The sequence below is a fragment of the Bidens hawaiensis genome, unplaced genomic scaffold, assembly GCF_021521415.1.
Source record: "Bidens hawaiensis isolate Kalapana, Puna unplaced genomic scaffold, B.hawaiensis_p1.1 tig00038476_1, whole genome shotgun sequence".
Taxonomy (NCBI): domain Eukaryota; kingdom Viridiplantae; phylum Streptophyta; class Magnoliopsida; order Asterales; family Asteraceae; genus Bidens; species Bidens hawaiensis.
The window spans coordinates 78557-98724 of NW_027496743.1; the positions used below are offsets into that span (position 1 = coordinate 78557).

The following is a 20168-nucleotide window of genomic DNA, read 5'->3' on the forward strand; positions in this document are numbered from 1 at the left end:
GTCACCTCAATATCTCAAGTTTGAATTCAGGTTTAAGTTCTCTCATAAACAAAAGTTGAGAGTTACATTTTTCACCCTATTTTCATAACTGCCACTGATACAAAAAGCTTATTACAAAGCTGATTCAACAAATTCAAAAAACACAACTCAACTCAAAATCCCGAGTCAACCCCAACTCGATATCATAACTCACCGAGTCCCACACAAACTCAAAACAATTTTTCATGAATTTGCAACACGTTCCTCGTGATGATTCGCTTCAACATCATCATTCGCATCCTCAATTTCCTCAACCTTTTGACTCCAACCATATGCCTCCCTTCTCGCATCTCTACGGGCCGCACGTTGTTCAATTCTCATTTCTTTAAATTGTTCTGCAAGATTGTTTTCTTCCTCTTGTGGGAACAAAACAACTTCCATGTTTCCAAGCTCTTGATACATTTTCTCTATTTTTGATTTCCATAAAACCCCCATTTCAGTGTCCATTTTCTTGTATGGTGTTTTTAGTAGATACTCATCAATCCCGCCTGCTTTGTCTATACAGCGAAGTGCGTGTGTTGTTACTTTGACACGAATGTGGCGGTCGAGAATGTAACTGAAAAGACGTTTTTCTTGTACGTTGGGCTTCCAATTTCTTCGAGTCCTGTTATATTACAATATTACCAGAGTAACATGAGTTAATTTCTGTATCATATTCCATAAAAGAAAACAACTTGTATGCAAAAACATTAGCAACACTTAAAACTGGTTGTATTAAACAATCTTCTATTCTCCTAAAAGTTCGCCATCCCAAATTCACCCTACCATATTAAAGAGAAAGAGTTCATTTTTTTCTCCGTAAAACAAGGTGCTTTTTGTTGGCACAAAATCGTGTATCACACACGGAAAAAAAACTGATATTTTGTGGAACTCCCAGGACTCTTGTGGCACAAAATCGTGTATCACAACAAACCAAGACTAATCTTGTCTTGCATGCTTTATCTCAATGATTTTTCCACATGTGAACCGACTTAATCTTCAACTTTTTGGTTCACAGTTCACACATATTAGTACTTGTACCTATTTTGGGGCATGGCATTTTAGTCATTAAAGCTTGTAAAACTGTTCCAAGTCATTTGGGGTTATCCCACCTCTTAAACCAGTGTCATACTGTCATTGGTAACTTAGCAATCAACATGCACTTTGTATAGGCAACATTATCATTTATAAATAAAGATTGGAAAACAAAATTTAAAGATGCTTAGTTTCATCAATTCTTGCTCATCTGTACACACGGACGGCGTTGTCAGCAATGTCTTAAATTGTTTTTATCTCCATCAATTTTTTAATAAATAGAATATACATTGAGTGCCAAGTCAATAAAGAAACTGGTTTAACATGTTATCAAGTAGCCAAATTACTAAAGTGGCACTCATGACTCATCTTACCAACTCTATGTACTATCAAATGAATAATTATGATATCTCTAATGTTCCGAAAGGGTAAATCTACTAACTTAAAACTTAGAGAAAAAATATATGAAAATTTCAAACTTTTAGAATGATAAATTTGAAACTAATCACTTATTTGTAGATGATCATCATCCAAGAAACAAGATACAGGGATTACATATCTATTTAGAACGTCTTGTATGTCGTTTAAACTAGTCACTAAATCAAAACTTCTAAAAAACTCAATACATTTTGCAGGTGATAAGAACAGAATGATAAGATAATGATATTACATATCCATTTAATGAACTTAAATCTAACTGGTGAACAACAGTCAAGAAAGCACCAAAAGAAAGCATAAACTGAGGCCGCATTCAAATAGCCTTCTAGGTATATACATATAACTGTATATGCTCATCTAAGGATAGGGGTGTGCATGAAACCGAAAAAACCAAACCAAAACAAAAACCGACGGTTTGCTTTTATGCATCTGTAAAAACCGAACTTACAGTTCAGACTTCAGATTTGCTTTTGCATGTAATCAAATCCAAAAAAACACAACCGAACCGAATTTCCAGATTTTCATACTTTATTTATAATTTTAAGTAATTTATAAGAACTTAAAAAATATGTAACTCAAATATTTTAGCCGAAATGTATAGTCATCAATTCGCTATTAATTAACAAAATGATTCAGGCCTAAATTTATTATTTCAAGCCAGCAAAACAGAAAACGAAGACTATAACGGTTTTCAAAAAATTCAATATTTGAATGATTCAGCTTTATCCCAAAATTTAGCCCAAAACCAACCCAGACCGAAACCAAACGGCTTTCAAGAATTCAAAAACTGAAAGTTTTGGTTTTTGGTTTGGTTTTAGCTCAAAACCAACTGAAACCGAAAACCAATACCGAAACCGAACAGTTTTCAAAAATTCAAAAACCGAAAGTTTCTGTTTTTAGTCCAGTTTTAGCCCAAAACCGACCCAAACCAAACCGTGGCACATTTAGACGCTATTTTTAAACAAATCAACACAGAGGAATCAACCAATAATCAATGAGAGATTTATAATGAATATCATAATAAGCAGAGAGTAAATGTACTAACTTGTTTCCACCTTTCTCACTGACTTGATTCCCAAACTGAATATGCCGGGCGGCGTAAATCCCACGGTGAGCTCTGCCCATCACCACCTTACTCTCCGGCAAACTCTTCTTCAGAGACTCCTTCACTCCGGCATCCAAATTCTTCTCGCCGCCGATCTTCCTCACGATCTTCTTCATCAGTTCCTTCGATCTGAACGCCATTGGATTCGATTCAGAGGTTCAATTGAAACATTTGGGGATTAGGGTTTTGTTGGATGTAACCAAGTTCACTAATAATAATAATAATAATAATAATATTAATAGAAGTACGTAATGGGTACTTGTTTTAAGTGGTTATGTACACGTTATGTCCTTTTAAGTTTTTAAGTAGTTTGTTAGTAATTGGTTAGTCCATAACCAATGAATCGGGTTTTGGTTAATGGGTTCGTTTTATTCGGTTAAGTTGTCAGCTTCTGGTTTGGTTAATTTCAGTTAATAACCAAAACTAGACTTTGGCTATGGTTTTTGTTTAAAAAAAATACTTGAAGTTAAGTCATAAATATATAAAATGGAGATAAAAATACATGAAATCTACATATTCTAATAAGGTAAAATAATTGTACACTCAGTTCATGGTTAATCCTCACAATTATATCCCTCCAAAACTTATATGTCATAAATTAATAATTATTCACTTTCCTTTTTACACTTCATTTATATTATATCTATAACATAATTAAATTATTCACTTTTCTTAAAAGTCTTTTTATATTATAACTATACACTTTTATAAAAATAAATATTTACATATTATACTACAATACGTTGTTAGAATATATTTCACAACATATTTGGTGAAATAAAAAAATCAACAACAAATCATGTTTGTTAAATACTGAAAAGAATATGATTTTAAATGTTATCATTAACATATTATACTATGTATATTGTTGAATATTGTAAATGAAAAAAAACTCTAATATGATTTCAATTTATGAATTAATTTTTTTAATCATTTAATTATAAATATATGCTTAAAAGTTGATCCATTTTTTAAAAAAATAAATCCATTAATCTATTGGTTTTTTTTTTGCATTCATATAAATTTATAAATTATAAATATATGATTAAATCTATCTATTTATTTTTTCGGTTAATTTAGTATACTATACATATATGTGTTAATTTAGTATACTATACACTTGTTTGCATCATCATCATCTTAATTTCGGGACGAAATTTCCTAAAGTAGGGGATACTGTGACATTCGTCAATTTCGGGTCTCGTTTGTATTCGTTTTTGTAATCGTGTATCATGTAAACCGACCCATTTTGTAAACCAAAGCTAATGATATAATCAAAATGATAGATTTTATGTTACAATATTGTTTTACACTTGTTGGGTCTTGAAAACATCCTTTTTGGTCCATAAAACCCCTTAAAAATGACTTAAACCAAACTTTGGGGACTATTATTGTCATTTACCAAAAACTTGTTTGACCATTTCAACCATCACATGCATCTTTACCCTATTTGTATGAACCATACTCTTACCATTATAAAAGCAAGGCTCCATACACCACTTTGGTTGTTCATCTTCTCCAAAATCTCTCTCAAATCCAAGTATTCACCTTCACCATTTTGCTATTTTGACTACTTAAGGTCAAACTAAAAGCTAACCTTGTTCTAACTAATTCTTATTACTTGAATATGGTGGTACAACATATATATATAATACACACCCCTTGTTACCTTTGGTAGTTACTTCTCCGACTCCGGTTGGTTAAGTTTCGGACCTCGTAAGGCAATGCTTCATGGAGGACTTCGTGTTCTTGATATATATACATACACATAACTTGTTTGCACATACAAACCATGACTAACTTCTACTCTTTTTAGCTATTTTTTGTCATATTTATGAAGTTCCATGGTGTGGATTTGTAGAGACTAACCTCGGTTTAACCGTAAATAGTCCAAACCGTAAACCGAACTTTTGCTTACTAGTTTTGTTTAAATAGTTGTTTAAACATGTTTAATGTTAGATTTGAGTTTCAAAATCATTTTTACAATTTCTTTGATATTAAGCATGTGGAATCCATCTATGAACTTGTTGGGAGATGGAAACCGAACCAAACCGAAACTTTTGCTTAAAATACTTGTTGTTAACTTTTTAGTTGTAAAACCTAAATATTTTTCATTTATAAATTATTATACAAGATCTATGATATTTGGGCATGTGGACACCATCAAGGAACATATTGTGAGATGGAAAACGAACCAATCCGATTTTTACTCTCTTAAGACACATAAGTGTGTTTTTAGCTATCAAGACTTGTATATTTCTCTAAAAATAGTTTACAAAATGATTTTAATTATTTTCTTAAGTACTTGGAAATGTTGGATCAACTTGATCTCATAACATAGTTTGGACCGACAAAGCTGAACACTCGCTTAACATACGTTGTTAGTTCTATAACAATAGATCTACATACTTGGTTAAGTCTTATAAAGTTTTATTGAGTTATCTCATAATATTCATTATTTTGGAAAGTTGACTTTGGGTTTGACCAATTATCAAGACACGAACCAACAACCCGAACACTCGTTAAAGACCCGTTTTAGTATCTTTGTCTCAAAGGAACTTGCATTTAGCATTTTCTCACCTTATTACTTAACATAGGTTAAGTAAATATTAAGGTTAGATACTTTAACCCGGTTTCGAGCAAACTTACATTTTTAAAGGGTTATTATTATAAATTCTTAAATAGTTACATTATAAACCTTGAACTTTAATTGTTTACTTTTTGCAACAATTATTTTATTTAAAGATCTTCAAGACAACCTTTCTAAATCCAAGACTTTCTTTTATTTAGGCTTCATACGTTAACTCGTCGTTCCGGCAAATCTCCAAATAATCAATCTTTCAAGTTTATTACTTGAACGTGAGTAACTTCATACCCCGTTTTCTATCTTTTGTTTTGGGGGTGACATTTCATCTTATCTAAACTAAATGTTTTATACTTGGGCCTTAAACCACAAACGTTGTTGTATACTTACTTGAATAATTGCTCGATTTGGTGTTCTATGCTTATTTGCCTATGTGTTTATCGCTTTTGGATGGTGGAACTATAAATCCTAGACCATTTGGCAACCCCTCATGGCAAGGTGTCGTTAACGTAATGCAAATAACGATAACTATAAAATCCTAAACTATTTGGCATCTCCTTATAGTTGGGTGTCGCTAACTTGTTAGCGATAACTATTTTATCCAAGTTTATAGCTCTTATTTATTGTTTCGTATACTAGTTTTGTGGCTTTTCTTACTATATACTATTGTTGTTCAAATTTATGAATTGCTCACCAACCTTTGTGTTGACAAACTTTATTTTATGAAATGTTACAGGTTTACATCTCGGTTGATTTGATGCTTGTGGAGAAAATGAATGTCAAGACCTTTAAGTTATTAGCAAAAATGAACAATATTTGAATTGTTATTGATGTATATAAAATATACATCTTTTTAACATCAAATAATCTCTAAAAACTGCAACTTCTATCGTATAATATAGTTAAAATAACTACTTATCATGTTAAAATGTATTTTCAGGTGAATCCAAGCTTCAAACGAAGAAACGAATGAAAAACCAAAGAAAAACCAAAGAAAACCCAAGAAAACAACAAAAAATGGGGCTGCGCTTCAGAAAACATGGGGTTGTGCTTCAGAAAGAATGGGGTTGTGCTTCTGAAAGCATGGGGCTGTGCTTTTGAAAACACGGGGCTGTGCTTCTGAAAGCACGGGGTCGTGCTTACCTTTCAGAAACGACAAAAAGAATTAGCACATGTCACTAAAAAGCACGAGGGCGTGCCTACGTAAGCACGGGGCCGTGCCTCACACTCCAGATTGCCTATAAATAGTGGCTCATGTTGCACTCATTTGGTGTGCCTTGAAAAGAGTTCTATCCGGTTTTCTCTTATAAAAACACACACTAAAACTCACATAGAAGATTTAGTGAAGAGTTTGAAGGCTTGGAGGTCATCACCATCAACCTTCATCATCAACCATCATCATCATCATTAAGAAGGAAGATTCATCTACATCTGGTTAGATTGTTCTAGTTTAATCATGTGTTTGTTATCATCATCCATCCTAATGTTAATCACCATGCTAATTATGAGCTAAACTCCATTTACCATCTAAAATCTATGAAGAAGCTTTGTTTTACTTGATAATTATTTAAAACATGTGGTGTAGTCTAGTAAAGTACATGGTTATCTTACAATTATCTTTTGATGAGAACTGTTTCACCATCTTAAATCACTAATTCAAAGTTGGTGATTGTCAATTATATTGGCAAACGTTTATGATCGATTCATGTTCTTGAAAGATAGAAATACTTTGATATATTATCGAAACATGGATCCTTATATTGTACTTAGAAATGATGAGATATAAGTTATGATGTATTTCTCTAAGTCTTGGTAATCCGAAAATGGTTTTGCTTAGGATATCATGCTAGTTAAAGAAATCATATGTTAACAGAATGTGTAATTATAACCTACATTAATCAACCAAGGGGAGGTTGTGTGACTAAACTACAACCACCCGAAATTGTTAGAATTGGTATTTGAGAAATCGAAGTCAATCCTAATCTTTCTACTTTACGAAACTACTTGCCAACTTAAATTAACATCATTGAGGTAGCATGACATTAGGAAAGTGTAGACTTTAAAAATGCGCATGTTACCTCCTTAGTGCCAAATATGCTCACTTAAGGCTTAAGGAGCTATCTATCATATATTGCTATGGCAAGTTTATCACATGTTTGAATATTAATTATCAATGCTAAAATGGAGTGGATTCTTGATCTTAGATGGTAACCTTCACGTAATTGAACTACTCGTTTAGAATCTCTCGTCTTGGTCACCTATATATTATATATAAGTATTTATATTTTATAAAAAGTTCAAAAATTTACCTCAAAATGATTAAAACCTCCGATCAAAATAAAACAACGATTTATCATTAGAAGCATTTGTGTCCATGGATCGATACTTGGTTCTTACCAATACTATTATACATATACGATAGGTACACTTGCCTATTTTGCGTGTGTGTTTAGTCTTTGTAGAAATCACTTTTATAAAATTAAAACACGATCTTGTGCAAAAGCAAATCATTCCATCTATATTTTACTACCACACGTGCACACGCATCAACTATATTTTGTATTGACTATCTCTTGAATATTGTTATGTGACATTTTCGATGATGTGAAATGAAATGAGTTTGTTAAATATTGTCGCTTTAATTAGTGTCATGCGCTTATGGGCAATCGTTACACCTCGGCATGTTCCGCCGCCTTTGGTCGAGGTGTGACAGATTGGTATCAGAGCCATGACAATTAGGATAGGTGGTTAGACGTACTGACCTGGAATTGTTATGTTTAGGATCCTATACGTGTGTTCATACGTGTTTACTCTATTTTATTGTTCATATCGCATGTTTATTTATAAACTTGTATAAAATTCACCAATAGTTTAAATATTCACATACACACACTTTCATAGTATTTCCAAGGTATCGTTACCTTAAAACCCAAAAGTAGATTTTTATTGTGTTTTATGGATTACAAGATTAACTTGGATCCCGTTGTTTCAAATCCCTTAAAGGTTTCGTTTATATCAGGTTTGTAGCCATCATAGAAAACGAGACATTATAAAATGACCATTTGACAAAAAGATTCCAAGGATCGAAGGTGATTTACTTACCTGGGATGGTTGAGTTATAGTGCTCGTTTTCTAGGCCATAAATTATGTTATATATGTCAATTCTTTAGGTAGTCGAATGCGAGCGTTCCGGTCTCCATCCAAATTTTCGGTGTTAAAACAATAGAACTACGGTGGTTCGTGGACTAGTGTTTTGACATGACGTTGTATCTCGATTTATTGTGTTATTATTGTTATTTGAGTCTAAAACATGAAAAACTCGCGCTGGTTCGTGAACACGTTTAGACTCAAACATGGTGTTTTATAAACTTTTAGTGTTGTAATATCAAGTCATGGTGGTTCATGCACGATTTTCCGACTCTATAAATCTCAAAATTTCAAACTTTTCAAGCTTTAACCATCTCAAAATCATTAACGTTTTGTTTACGGTTTTGTTACTTATATACAAAGTTTTATATTTATCTAACACTAACATCTTCTCCATACTAACTCTAGGATTCACAATAAAAAAAAATGATATCTTATTTTATTTTACACACTCATATATTCATTTCTTTTTACCCAAAACTTATCACATTTTCTTTATAAATTTTAGCATGCCTCCGCTAATACGCCAACCGCGCAAGAACACCACCCGACATATGGCCACTCTCGTCGCCAAACAAATGGCCGCTGTGATTCCCGAACTTATAACCCAAATCCAAGATGCCCAACCCGCACCCGTTGAACCCAAACCCGCATCTTACCTACTTAAGCAATTTACTAGTGCCAACTCGTCCGAGTTCTTTGGAACCAATTGCGCGACTACTTTGTTGCAATGGTTCGAATCGATTGAGAGTGTGTTTCGACATAGCAAATGCCCCAAAGTGAAAACGACAAATTTCGCTTCAAGCATGTTTAAGAAAACCGCTCTAACATGGTGGGGTAGTGTTATGCACCTCCATGGTTCGGATGTGGCTATGGCTTTTCCATAGGCAGATCTCAAGGCGCTTATGATGAAGAAATTATGTCTCAAACACGAGCTCCAAAAGCTTGAGGAAGAATTTTGGAACCTAAAACAAGATAGTGGTGATAATGCCGCCTACTCGCTCCGATTTCACGAGTTGAGCATCCTTGTCCCGCACTTGGTTACCCCGACCGAGCGTGAGCTTGAAAAATATATGGGGGTCTACCTATGCAAATCTGGGACTCTGTTATGAGTAGCAAACCCGTGATCCTCAAGGATGCCATCACTTTGCCGGCGCGCTGTCGGAAAATCACGTGAAATCGGGTACCCTCACCATTAAGAAAACGACCGAGAAAGCCAAAGCCGAGCCCGCTCCCCAAGCCAAGGTTGAACACGCACCACAAGCCATCAACTACTTCAACTTATCTCGTCACAAAACAACAACAAAAACAAGAAACCCAAAAAGCAACTACCGAAACTATGCCGTCACCCAACCTCAACCACAACAACAAACCCAAACCCTTCCCCAAAATCGAAAACCTTATGTTGGTAACGCCTCGCTATGTAACACTTGTCAACTTCACCACCCACCAAACATGCCTTCTCGCCATTGTACCATTTGTAACCGACTTGGCCATCTTCACACCACATGCCGATCCACCCAACGAACCTAACCTAACCAAACTAACCAACCAAGAACCTTTCCCCAAAAATCTCAAACCCGATATGCACCTTACCCACCAAACCAACCTCAACAACCCCAAGCTTGCTTTAATTGTGGTGACCCTAACCATTTCCGCAACAATTGCCCATGCCTAACCTTTGCCAACCAAGTCCAAACTTACCAACCCCAACTTCCCCAACTCAATGCACCAATCATTCAACGCATCCAAGCAATCCAAGCACCACATCCACCTCCCCAACAAGCACCACAAGTGAACCATGGAAACCAAGGGTGAGCTTTTATGATGAATGCAAATCAAGCTCAAGTGGCGAACGATGTCGTGAACGGTATGTTTTTGGTGAACTATCATTTGGCTTCTATTTTATTTGATACTGGTGCCGATAAAAGTTTTATTTCTTTGAAATTTGAGTCGAAACTTGCTATGCCTCGAACTAAGCTTTCCTGACCGTTCTCTGTTAAAGTCGCCAATGGAAATCCTATTACCATCAATTCTGTCGTGCGCGATTGTTCTCTCATCCTTTCCAAGCATAAATTCTCCATCGATCTCATCCCGATGCAAATGGGAAGTTTCGATGTCATAGTAGGCATGGATTGGTTGTCTTTGCACCGTGCCTAACTCGTTTGTTTCAATAAATTCATTCGTATTCCGCTTGTCAACGGTAAAATTCTTAAGGTATTCGGCAACGCAATGCCTCGAAGGCTTAATCTCATGTCGTGTGCTCAATTGCAAAAGTACTTACGCCAAAAGTACGTTCCGTTTTTAACTCTCTCGGTGACAAAAGACAAAAAGGAAAGGAAAATCCAAGATATTTCCATTGTTTGTGATTTCCTCGATGTCTTTCCCGATGATATCACCGGTCTTCCTCCCGTTCTTCCAATTGAATTCTGAATCGATCTTGTGCCCGGCGCGATGCCCGTGGCCAAGGCTCCTTATCGTCTAGCCCTGTCGGAAATGCAAGAATTATCAAACCAACTCGAAGAACTTTCCGATAAAGGCATCATTCGTTCAAGCTCTTCTCCTTGGGGCGCTCCCGTTCTCTTCGTGAAAAAGAAGGATGGTTCGTTTCGTATGTGCATCGATTACCGAGAACTTAACAAGCTTACTATTAAAAATCGTTATCAATTGCCACGTATCGACGACTTATTCGACCAACTTCAAGGCGCAACTTGTTTCTCCAAAATTGATCTTCGATCGGGTTATTATCAATTGCGTGTTCGCGAAGAAGACATTCCTAAAAACGCTTTCCGTACTCGATATGGACACTTCCAATTTTTTGTTATGCCCTTCGGGTTAACAAATGCACCCGCGGTATTTATGGACCTCATAAACCGCGTTTGCAAACCATTCCTTGATAAATTCGTTATTGTCTTTATTGATGACATCCTTATCTTTTCTAAATCTAAAGCCGAACATGAGCATCATTTTCTTTCCATTCTCGAGCTCCTTAGAAACGAACGACTCTATGCCAAATTCTCCAAAGGTGAATTTTGGCTAGAGGAAGTTCAATTTTTGGGACATATCGTAAACGAAAAAGGTATTCATGTTGATCCCGCTAAAATTGAGGCTGTTAAGGATTGGAAAACTCCAACGACTCCCACGGAAATTCAATGCTTCCTCGGTTTGGCCGGATATTATCGGCGTTTCATTCGGAATTTTTCCAAGATCTCTTTGCCTCTTACCTCTCTCACCCATAACGGAAAACTTTTTGATTGGTGTTCGAAGCAAGAAGAAGCTTTTTGTACTCTCAAGGACATGCTTTGCAATGCTCCCGTTCTAACCCTTCCCGATGGAAACGAGGATTTTATAGTATTTTGCGATGGCTCCCATCAAGGCCTTGGTTGTGTCCTCATGCAACGAGGTCAAGTCATCGCATACACATCATGACAACTTAAGGTCAACAAGAAGAACTATACGACTCACAATCTTGAACTTGGTGTTCGCTCTCAAAATCTGGAGACATTACCTTTATGGTACAAAAATGTGTGGTTTTTACCGATCATAAAAACCTTCAACATATTTTTGACCTAAAAGATCTCAACATGAGACAACGACGATGGACCGAATTACTTAGTGATTATGATTGCGAAATTCGCTACCATCCCGGTAAAGCGAATGTTGTCATCGACGCCCTAAATCGAAAGGTTAATGTTTAATCCGTTCTGCTTCTAAGCGTTGTTGTTCAAACCGATCTTCAAATCCGAATCATGTACAACGAAATGTCATTTGGAGCCGAACTTCAACTCAAAACTAAACCCGATGGTCTTTTGTACTTTCTCAATAGTTTTTGGGTTCCCGATCGCGATGACCTTCGTACTTGTATACTCGACGAAGCTCAAAATTCGCATTTTTTCGTTCATCCCGGTGCGGATAAGTTTTTTTTTATCTTCGTGCTACCTTTTGGTGGCCGGGTATGAAAAAGGACGTAACATTGTTTGTATCTAAGTGTCTTACTTGCTCAAAAGTCAAAGCCGAACATCAAAGACCTTTCGGCCTACTCGAGAAACCACCAATTCCCGTTTGGAAATGGGAAGATATTGCTATGGACTTTATCACCAAATTACCCAAAACCCAAAAAGGCAACGATAGTATTTGGGTGATCATCGATCGTTTGACCAAATCCGCTCATTTCATTCCAATCCGCGAGAAGTATTCTGTCGAGCAGCTTGCTCAAATCTATGTCCGGGAATTGCGTGTCGACACGGTTTACCATTGATTATCATCTCTGATCGTGATGCTCGTTTTAGCTCTCATTTTTGGCGTTCACTTCAAGAAGCTTTGGGAACACGTCTTGATCTTAGCACCGCTTATCATCCTCAAACGGACGGTCAATCCGAATGTACGATCCAAACACTTGAGGATATGCTACGAGCATGTGTTCTCGATTTCGGTGGGAATTGGATTCTTACATCCCGTTCATTGAGTTCTCATATAACAATAGTTATCATTCTAGAATCGAAATGGCTTCATTCCAAACTCTTTACGGTCGTAAATGTCGTCCTCCGATTAGTTGGAACGAAGTTGGTGAATCTCAAATCACGGGACCCGAAATGGTTCAAGAAGCCACCGATGTCATGATCAAATCCGTAAAAATCTCTTAGCCGCTAGAAGTCGTCAAAAGAGTTACGCCGACAAACGGCGAAAACCGATCGAATTTATGTTGACGACCTTGTCCTTCTAAAAGTATCTCCTTGGAAGGGGGTAGTCCGTTTCGGAAAGAAGGGTAAGCTAGCTCATCGTTTCGTTGGTCCTTTCAAAGTTCTTGAACGTGTTGGGAAATTAGCTTATCGACTCGAATTACCGCAAGAACTTGCCGGTGTTCATCCAACATTTCATGTTTCGAATCTTAAAAAGTGCTTAACCAAGGGTAATCTCCATATACCTCTCGACGAAGTGCATGTCGATGAGTCGATGATCATGGTTGAACGACCCGTTGAGATCATGGATCGCAGCGAGAAAAAAACCAAGCGTAGTCGTATTCGGTTAATCAAAGTTCAATGGGAATCACGGAGTGGCGCCGAGTTCACTTGGGAACGAGAAGACACAATGAAGAATAAGTATCCACACTTGTTTGCATCATCATCGTCATCTTAATTTCGGGACGAAATTTCCTAAAGTAGGGGATACTGTGACATTCGTCAATTTTGGGTTTCGTTTGTATTCGTTTATCATGTAAACCGACCCATTTTGTAAACCAAAGCTTATGATATAATCAAAATAATGTATTTTGTGTTACAATATTGTTTTACACTTGTTGGGTCTTGAAAACATCCATTTTGGTCCTTAAAATTCCTTAAAAATGACTTAAACCAAACTTTGGGGGACTATTATTGTCATTTACCAAAAACTTGTTTGACCATTTCAACCATCACATGCATCTTTACCCTACTTGTATGAACCATACTCTTACCATTATAAAAGCAAGGCTCCATACACCACTTTGGTTGTTCATCTTCTCCAAAATCTTTCTTAAATCCAAGTATTCACCTTCACCATTTTGCTATTTTGACTACTTAAGGTCAAACTAAAAACTAACCTTGTTCTAACTAATTCTTATTACTTGAATATGGTGGTACAACATATATATATAATACACACCCCTTGTTACCTTTGGTAGTTACTTCTCCGACTCTGGTTGGTTAAGTTTCGGACCTCGTAAGGCAAGGCTTCATGAAGGACTTCGTGTTCTTGATATATATACACACACATAACTTGTTCGCACATACTAACCATGACTAACTTCTACTCTTTTTAGCTTTTTTTGTCATATTTATGAAGTTCCATGGTGGGGGTTTGTAGAGACAAACCTCGGTTTAACCGTAAATAGTCCAAACCGTGAACCGAACTTTTGCTTACTAGTTTTGTTAAAATAGTTGTTTAAACATGTTTAATGTTAGATTTGAGTTTCAAAAATAATTTTTACAAGTTCTTTGATATTAAGCATGTGGAATCCATCTATGAACTCGTTGGGAGATGAAACCGAACCAAACCGAAACTTTTTCTTAAGACTTGTTGTTAACTTTTTAGTTGTAAAACCTAAATATTTTTCATTTATAAATTATTATCCAAGATCTATGATATTTGGGCATGTGGAAACCATCAAGGAACATATTGTGAGATGGAAAACGAACCAATCCGATTTTTACTCGCTTAAGACACATAAGTGTGTTTTTAGCTATCAAGACTTGTATATTTCTCTAAAAATAGTTTACAAAATGATTTTAATTATTTTCTTAAGTACTTGGAAATGTTGGATCAACTTGATCTCATAACATAGTTTGGACCGACAAAACCAAACACTCTCTTAACGCACGTTGTTAGTTCTAAAACAATAGATCTACATACTTGGTTAATTCTTATAAAGTTTTATTGAGTTATCTCATAACATTCATTATTTTGGAAAGTTGACTTTGGGTTTGACCAATTATCAAGACCTGAATACTCGTTAAAGACCCGTTTTAGTATCTTTGTCCCAAAGGAACTTGCATTTAGCATTTTCTCACCTTATTACTTAACATAGGTTAAGTAAATATTAAGGTTAGATACTTTAACCCGGTTTCGAGCAAACTTCTATTTTTAAAGGGTTATTATTATAAATTCTTAAAAAGTTACATTATAAACCTTGAACTTTAATTGTTTACTTTTTGCAACAATTATTTTATTTAAAGATCTTCAAGACAACCTTTCTAAATCCAAGACTTTCTTTTATCTAGGCTTCATACGTTAACTCGTCGTTCCGGCAAATCTCCAAATAATCAATCTTTCAAGTTTATTACTTGAACGTGAGTAACTTCATACCCCGTTTTCTATCTTTTGTTTTGGGGGTGACATTTCATCTTATCTAAACTAAATGTTTTATACTTGGGCCTTAAACCACAAACGTTGTTGTATACTTACTTGAATAATTGCTCGATTTGGTGTTCTATGCTTATTTGCCTATGTGTTTATCGCTTTTGGATGGTGGAACTATAAATCCTAGACCATTTGGCAACCCCTCATGGCAAGGTGTCGTTAACGTAATGCAATTAACGATAACTATAAAATCTTAAACTATTTGGCATCCCTTTATAGTTGGGTGTCGCTAACTTGTTAGCGATAACTATTTTATCCAAGTTTATAGCTCTTATTTATTGTTTCGTATACTAGTTTTGTGGCTTTTCTTACTATATACTATTGTTGTTGAAACTTATGAATTGCTCACCAACCTTTGTGTTGACAAACTTTATTTTATAAAATGTTACAGGTTTACATCTCGGTTGATTTGATGCTTATGGAGAAAATGAATGTCAAGACCTTTAAGTTATTAGCAAAAATGAATAATGTTTGAATTGCTATATTTTGTTATATTTTGTATTGACTATCTCTTGAATATTGTTATGTGACATTTTCGATGATGTGAAATGAAATAAGTTTGTTAAATATTGTCGCTTTAATTAGTGTCATGCGCTTATGGGCAATCGTTACACTTCGGCATTTTCTGACGCCTTTGGTCTGGGTGTGACAATATTCACAAAATTGAATGGGTTTACATGCTCTTTTTTTTTATCAATTGACAAAGTCGAGAAGCCACTCAAACTAAAACTTTTTTCATGGTATAGCTCAAAACTTTTATTATATGAAAAGTATTCTCTGAAATTGATTTGTAACCAAATTTCTTTCAATTATACATGTATGATACTGAGAATAAATTTTCAATTGATGGAGTGTTCTTGGGTATGTTTTTGCACGTGCATTATTTTATTTATTAAGTTCATTTTTTTTTGAAAAAAATCATTTTGTAAAATAAATAAAATCAATTCATGTATAATGATACAAGCATAGATGTCATACATTTTTCTATATAGATTATATATTACTTTATTTGTAACTTAATTATTTAAATCATCCCTTGTGTTACACGTGATCTAAAGCTAGTGTGAGTGAAATATATGAAAATCTGAATGGTTAGATTAATTTAACCAATTGTATAAATATAAGCGATGACAAACGTTTCAGTTAATTTGGTTTTTCAATTAGTTGTGGTTAGAAGTTAGTTTTCGGTTTGGTTTCGGATATTCTCACCCCTAGTTTTAATATCTGCACAATTTTCATTTTATAATTTTGTTTATCTTTTTATTTTTAATTTTTTTATTGTAAAAACTACGAGATATATAATAAAGGGTGGATAGGTTATCTAATGTTGATGTTGGGATTGATAAAGGTACACATGTCGCTAACGTTGGACCCAATGGAGCGGGAAAGTCAACACTTTTAAACCTTTTTGTTGGTGGCTTAAACCCGATACATAGTGAAGCAAGACGGAGCCAAAAGTTGAGAGTCGAGATATACTCGCAACACGTTGTTGACCAAGGATGAAACACTGTTGTCTATCTTCTTCAGTTACATCCGAATCAAGTGGGTATGAGTAAATAAGAAGTGGTTCGGGCTAAACTTGGTAAATTCTGGCTGCCACGTAATAGCCATCTGACCCTAATCGATAAATTATCTTGTGGACAAAAATCTAGTGTAATTTTCACATCCATTTCCATGTCTAAACCACATATATTGTAATTGGATGAATCATTTGGAAATTCAAGGTATTGACGCGCATAATGAGTTTACGAGTGGTGTTGTTCTTGTTTGTCATGACTCTAGACGAATATCGCATTTTTGCGATGATGTGGAAACGAATTCTGAGTTTGATTAAGTCTGATTGAGTTTGAATATTGATTAAGTTGTCGATTGAGTTTGAGGAATGATTTTTTATTGAGGTTTAGTTAACATGATATAGAGGGATTAAAAGAACTGAGAAATTAAAAAAAATAATATTTAAATTTACCCCTTACTTAACGAACAAAATAGGCGCGTTTAGTGAAATGCACGATCTTGAAACGCCAAGTGTTTAGTTGCAAAAAGTTTTAAAAACGTACTGAAGATGCGTAGTTGGTTAAACCTTAGGTATGATAATGGAACTTAACTCCAGTTAAAAAAATGAGAAATTTAAAAAGATACAAAATGACCGATTTACCCCTGACTTAATCGCCAAAATAGACGGGGTTAGAAAAAAAATACTAAAATTACATGTTTTTGAACGTAAAGTATCTAGTTGCAATGAATTCAAAAACAGTACTAAAGTTGCGTGATAAAGCAAACCATATGTATGAAAATGGCATTTTACTCGTTAATCTATAGCCAATTAGTTTTTGGTGAATATGTTCAGTTTGTTTAGTTAGTTGGCCGAATTTCGGTTCGGTTAATTTTGGTTTATAACCAAATCCAGACATAGGCCACAAGTTTGTTTGAAAATACATGAAATTGAGGCATAAATACATAAAATGGATGTATACATACATGAAATGTGAGTATAATACATGAACTATATGAAACTATGAATGGTATGATTCGGTTAACCGAGGGTACAAGTATAAACCAATAATCGATTTTTTAGTTAATTCGGTTTTTGGTTAATTTTGGTTATTTGTTGGTTTTCGGTTCGATTTCAGTTATTGCTCACCAGAAGTTTTAATATTTTCCCGGTTTCATTTCATCATTTGTTTTTCATTTTATTTTCAAATTTTTATAATAAAAACCACAAAATATAAAAAAAAAGAGAGGATTTCATGTCACACCTGGCTCCATGGGTTTAGCTAGGCGTGTGATCAATAGTAAGTATCTGTTTTGTAAATATATCAGAGTTGCAGGTTGTTTTAGCGAAAGACACGTAGTTTCATATGCTTTTTGGTTGTCTACTTAGTGTGAAAATAAAAAAAAAAACAATTGACTCCCATTACTTTTTACCTAGATGAGCTTGAAAGCTGCAGCAAATTAATATTAAACATATTAAATTACAAACACTGATAAAGTATTAAACATAAGCAAAGTTGCAATAAGTTGCATCAACGCTCAACCTAAGCATTCCCAAATCACACACTAATAAATGGAACCCAAAGAACATGATATTCAGGTAGGAAATGACAAACTGGATCAATTCCTGGAGTCGCTTTAAGTAATTCAAAAGCCAAATGTTTCTAGTTCCATTTCGAGGTGTCTGTATGGCAAACAGCCACAGATTTGACCTTGGTTCCATCCTCACCCTCCAAAGAAACCACATATGATCGAATATCATCACTTATGTGACAAAAAAAGACAACGTAGGCGTAGTTTTGCATATGGCAAACCACAACTTTATTTGCCGCGAGCTTTTTAACCAACCCAATTTTGTACTTTTGTGATGGGGTGCTTTCTTTATTATTCACCTCAGTTGAAAGCACTTTCACCGTTTTACCCAATTTTGTAGTAGTGAAATCGATCATGAATTCTAATGAAGTTGCACAAAATATTTCCTCACCTTCAAATGTTTCTTGCTCACATAAACTAAGTGCTTGCTTTATGATTTCAGCTTCAATTGAGTCGGGTTTAACCGAAAACCTATTGTAGCTTTCGAGAAGATCTTTTGACGAAAATGGTATCGAATCAGAGATGTTTTTGGGTAGCAATGCATTTTTTGGTCGTTTTTCATGAAATGTAACTTCATTTCTTCGCCTTGATGCAAGCTGTTTTCCGAGAATAGTAACTTTACAATCGGGTTACTTGTTAGATCATTCTTGGATCCACGATTCCACCAATAATAATCTTGTAGGGGCTGATGTTTTAACTCGTACATGGATGCGACATACAGGTAAGGTTGTTTGGGTTGATCTTGTAGCTTGATATACATAGATGTAGTGTCTATGGAAACTTTTGCCTTTCCATCATCCCATGCTGAAAATTAACAAAATCATTTATGAAAAGTTGATAAAAGTTACAAAATTAAAGATATAACAAAATAAAAGATCAACCTTTAGTGTATGATAAAAGATCATTAATTGCTTTTGGCATAGGACTGTTTGGTAACACGGACTTCCAATACACTTCTGGAGTCACTGCATGACTTCCCATAAGTGCTACCTGATAACTAAATCATAAATTAATAAAACAAATTAACTTTATGCCTCGAATATGGTATTAAAAGTTTAAAACTACTAATTATGTGACTTTCAGATTTCACATATTATTCTGATACGTTGATCTTATAACTAAATATAGAGATGATTTGTTATTTTGTAAGTTGATCAAACATAAATGCATCAAATATATTGTTCCTAATATTTTTACATGGTACAATAAAAGAAACCATGGAGGTAAAGATGAGAGACAAACTATAGCTGAACCATTAATAGCTCTAATACGTTGAGCCTAGACGTTAGTAACATGTGAGAAAATTAAAATCGAACCAAACAAAACCGATACTAACGGTTTGACTTTGGTTTGGTTTGATGGTTAGTTTGAGCTTAATTGAAAAAACAACATATATACGATCAAAATGAAGAAGTGATAAATTTTCAAACGTAAATGCTAGATCAACTTCATGTTTATAGTGCAACTTAAAATTAAAAAATGCTCAAGAAAAATAATAAACATTTGCATCTCAAAACCCTACAGTCGGTCAGTTTTTTTTTCTTTAAAGACCGTTCTATATGGTTTGAAACTCCCTAAACCGAGTAACCGAAATTAAAAGAGAAAACAACCATGAAACCAAATTAATGACCAAATTCAAACACAACCATGAACACTTACCTTCTCATTTTCTATATAAGTTATATCTATGAGTGGAAAATAAGTATACATAAACTCATTGTAGCAATTATATATAATAACAGTAAACAAGTTCATGCGAGAAGTGTATATATATATATGTCTGAGTATTTAAGTTTATGTTGTTAATGAAAGATATATACTTACAGAAAGAAGTGTATATGCGTGGAGAAGCTTGAACTCCAT

At 34.7% G+C, this 20168-nt stretch overlaps 1 protein-coding gene and 1 pseudogene across 1 annotated transcript; both read right to left on the minus strand.

Annotated features, from left to right (window-relative positions):
* Window positions 1-99: 99 nt before the first annotated feature.
* Window positions 100-2781, minus strand: LOC143590326 (uncharacterized). Its single transcript, XM_077070838.1, has 2 exons — window positions 2537-2781; window positions 100-643 (listed from the first exon to the last, which is right to left on the minus strand). The coding sequence occupies exons 1-2, from the start codon at window positions 2734-2736 to the stop codon at window positions 223-225; spliced, it is 621 nt and encodes a 206-aa protein (XP_076926953.1). The 5' UTR covers window positions 2737-2781; the 3' UTR covers window positions 100-222.
* A 15490-nt stretch (window positions 2782-18271) lies between these two features.
* LOC143590321 (BURP domain-containing protein 6-like) lies at window positions 18272-20168 on the minus strand (annotated as a pseudogene).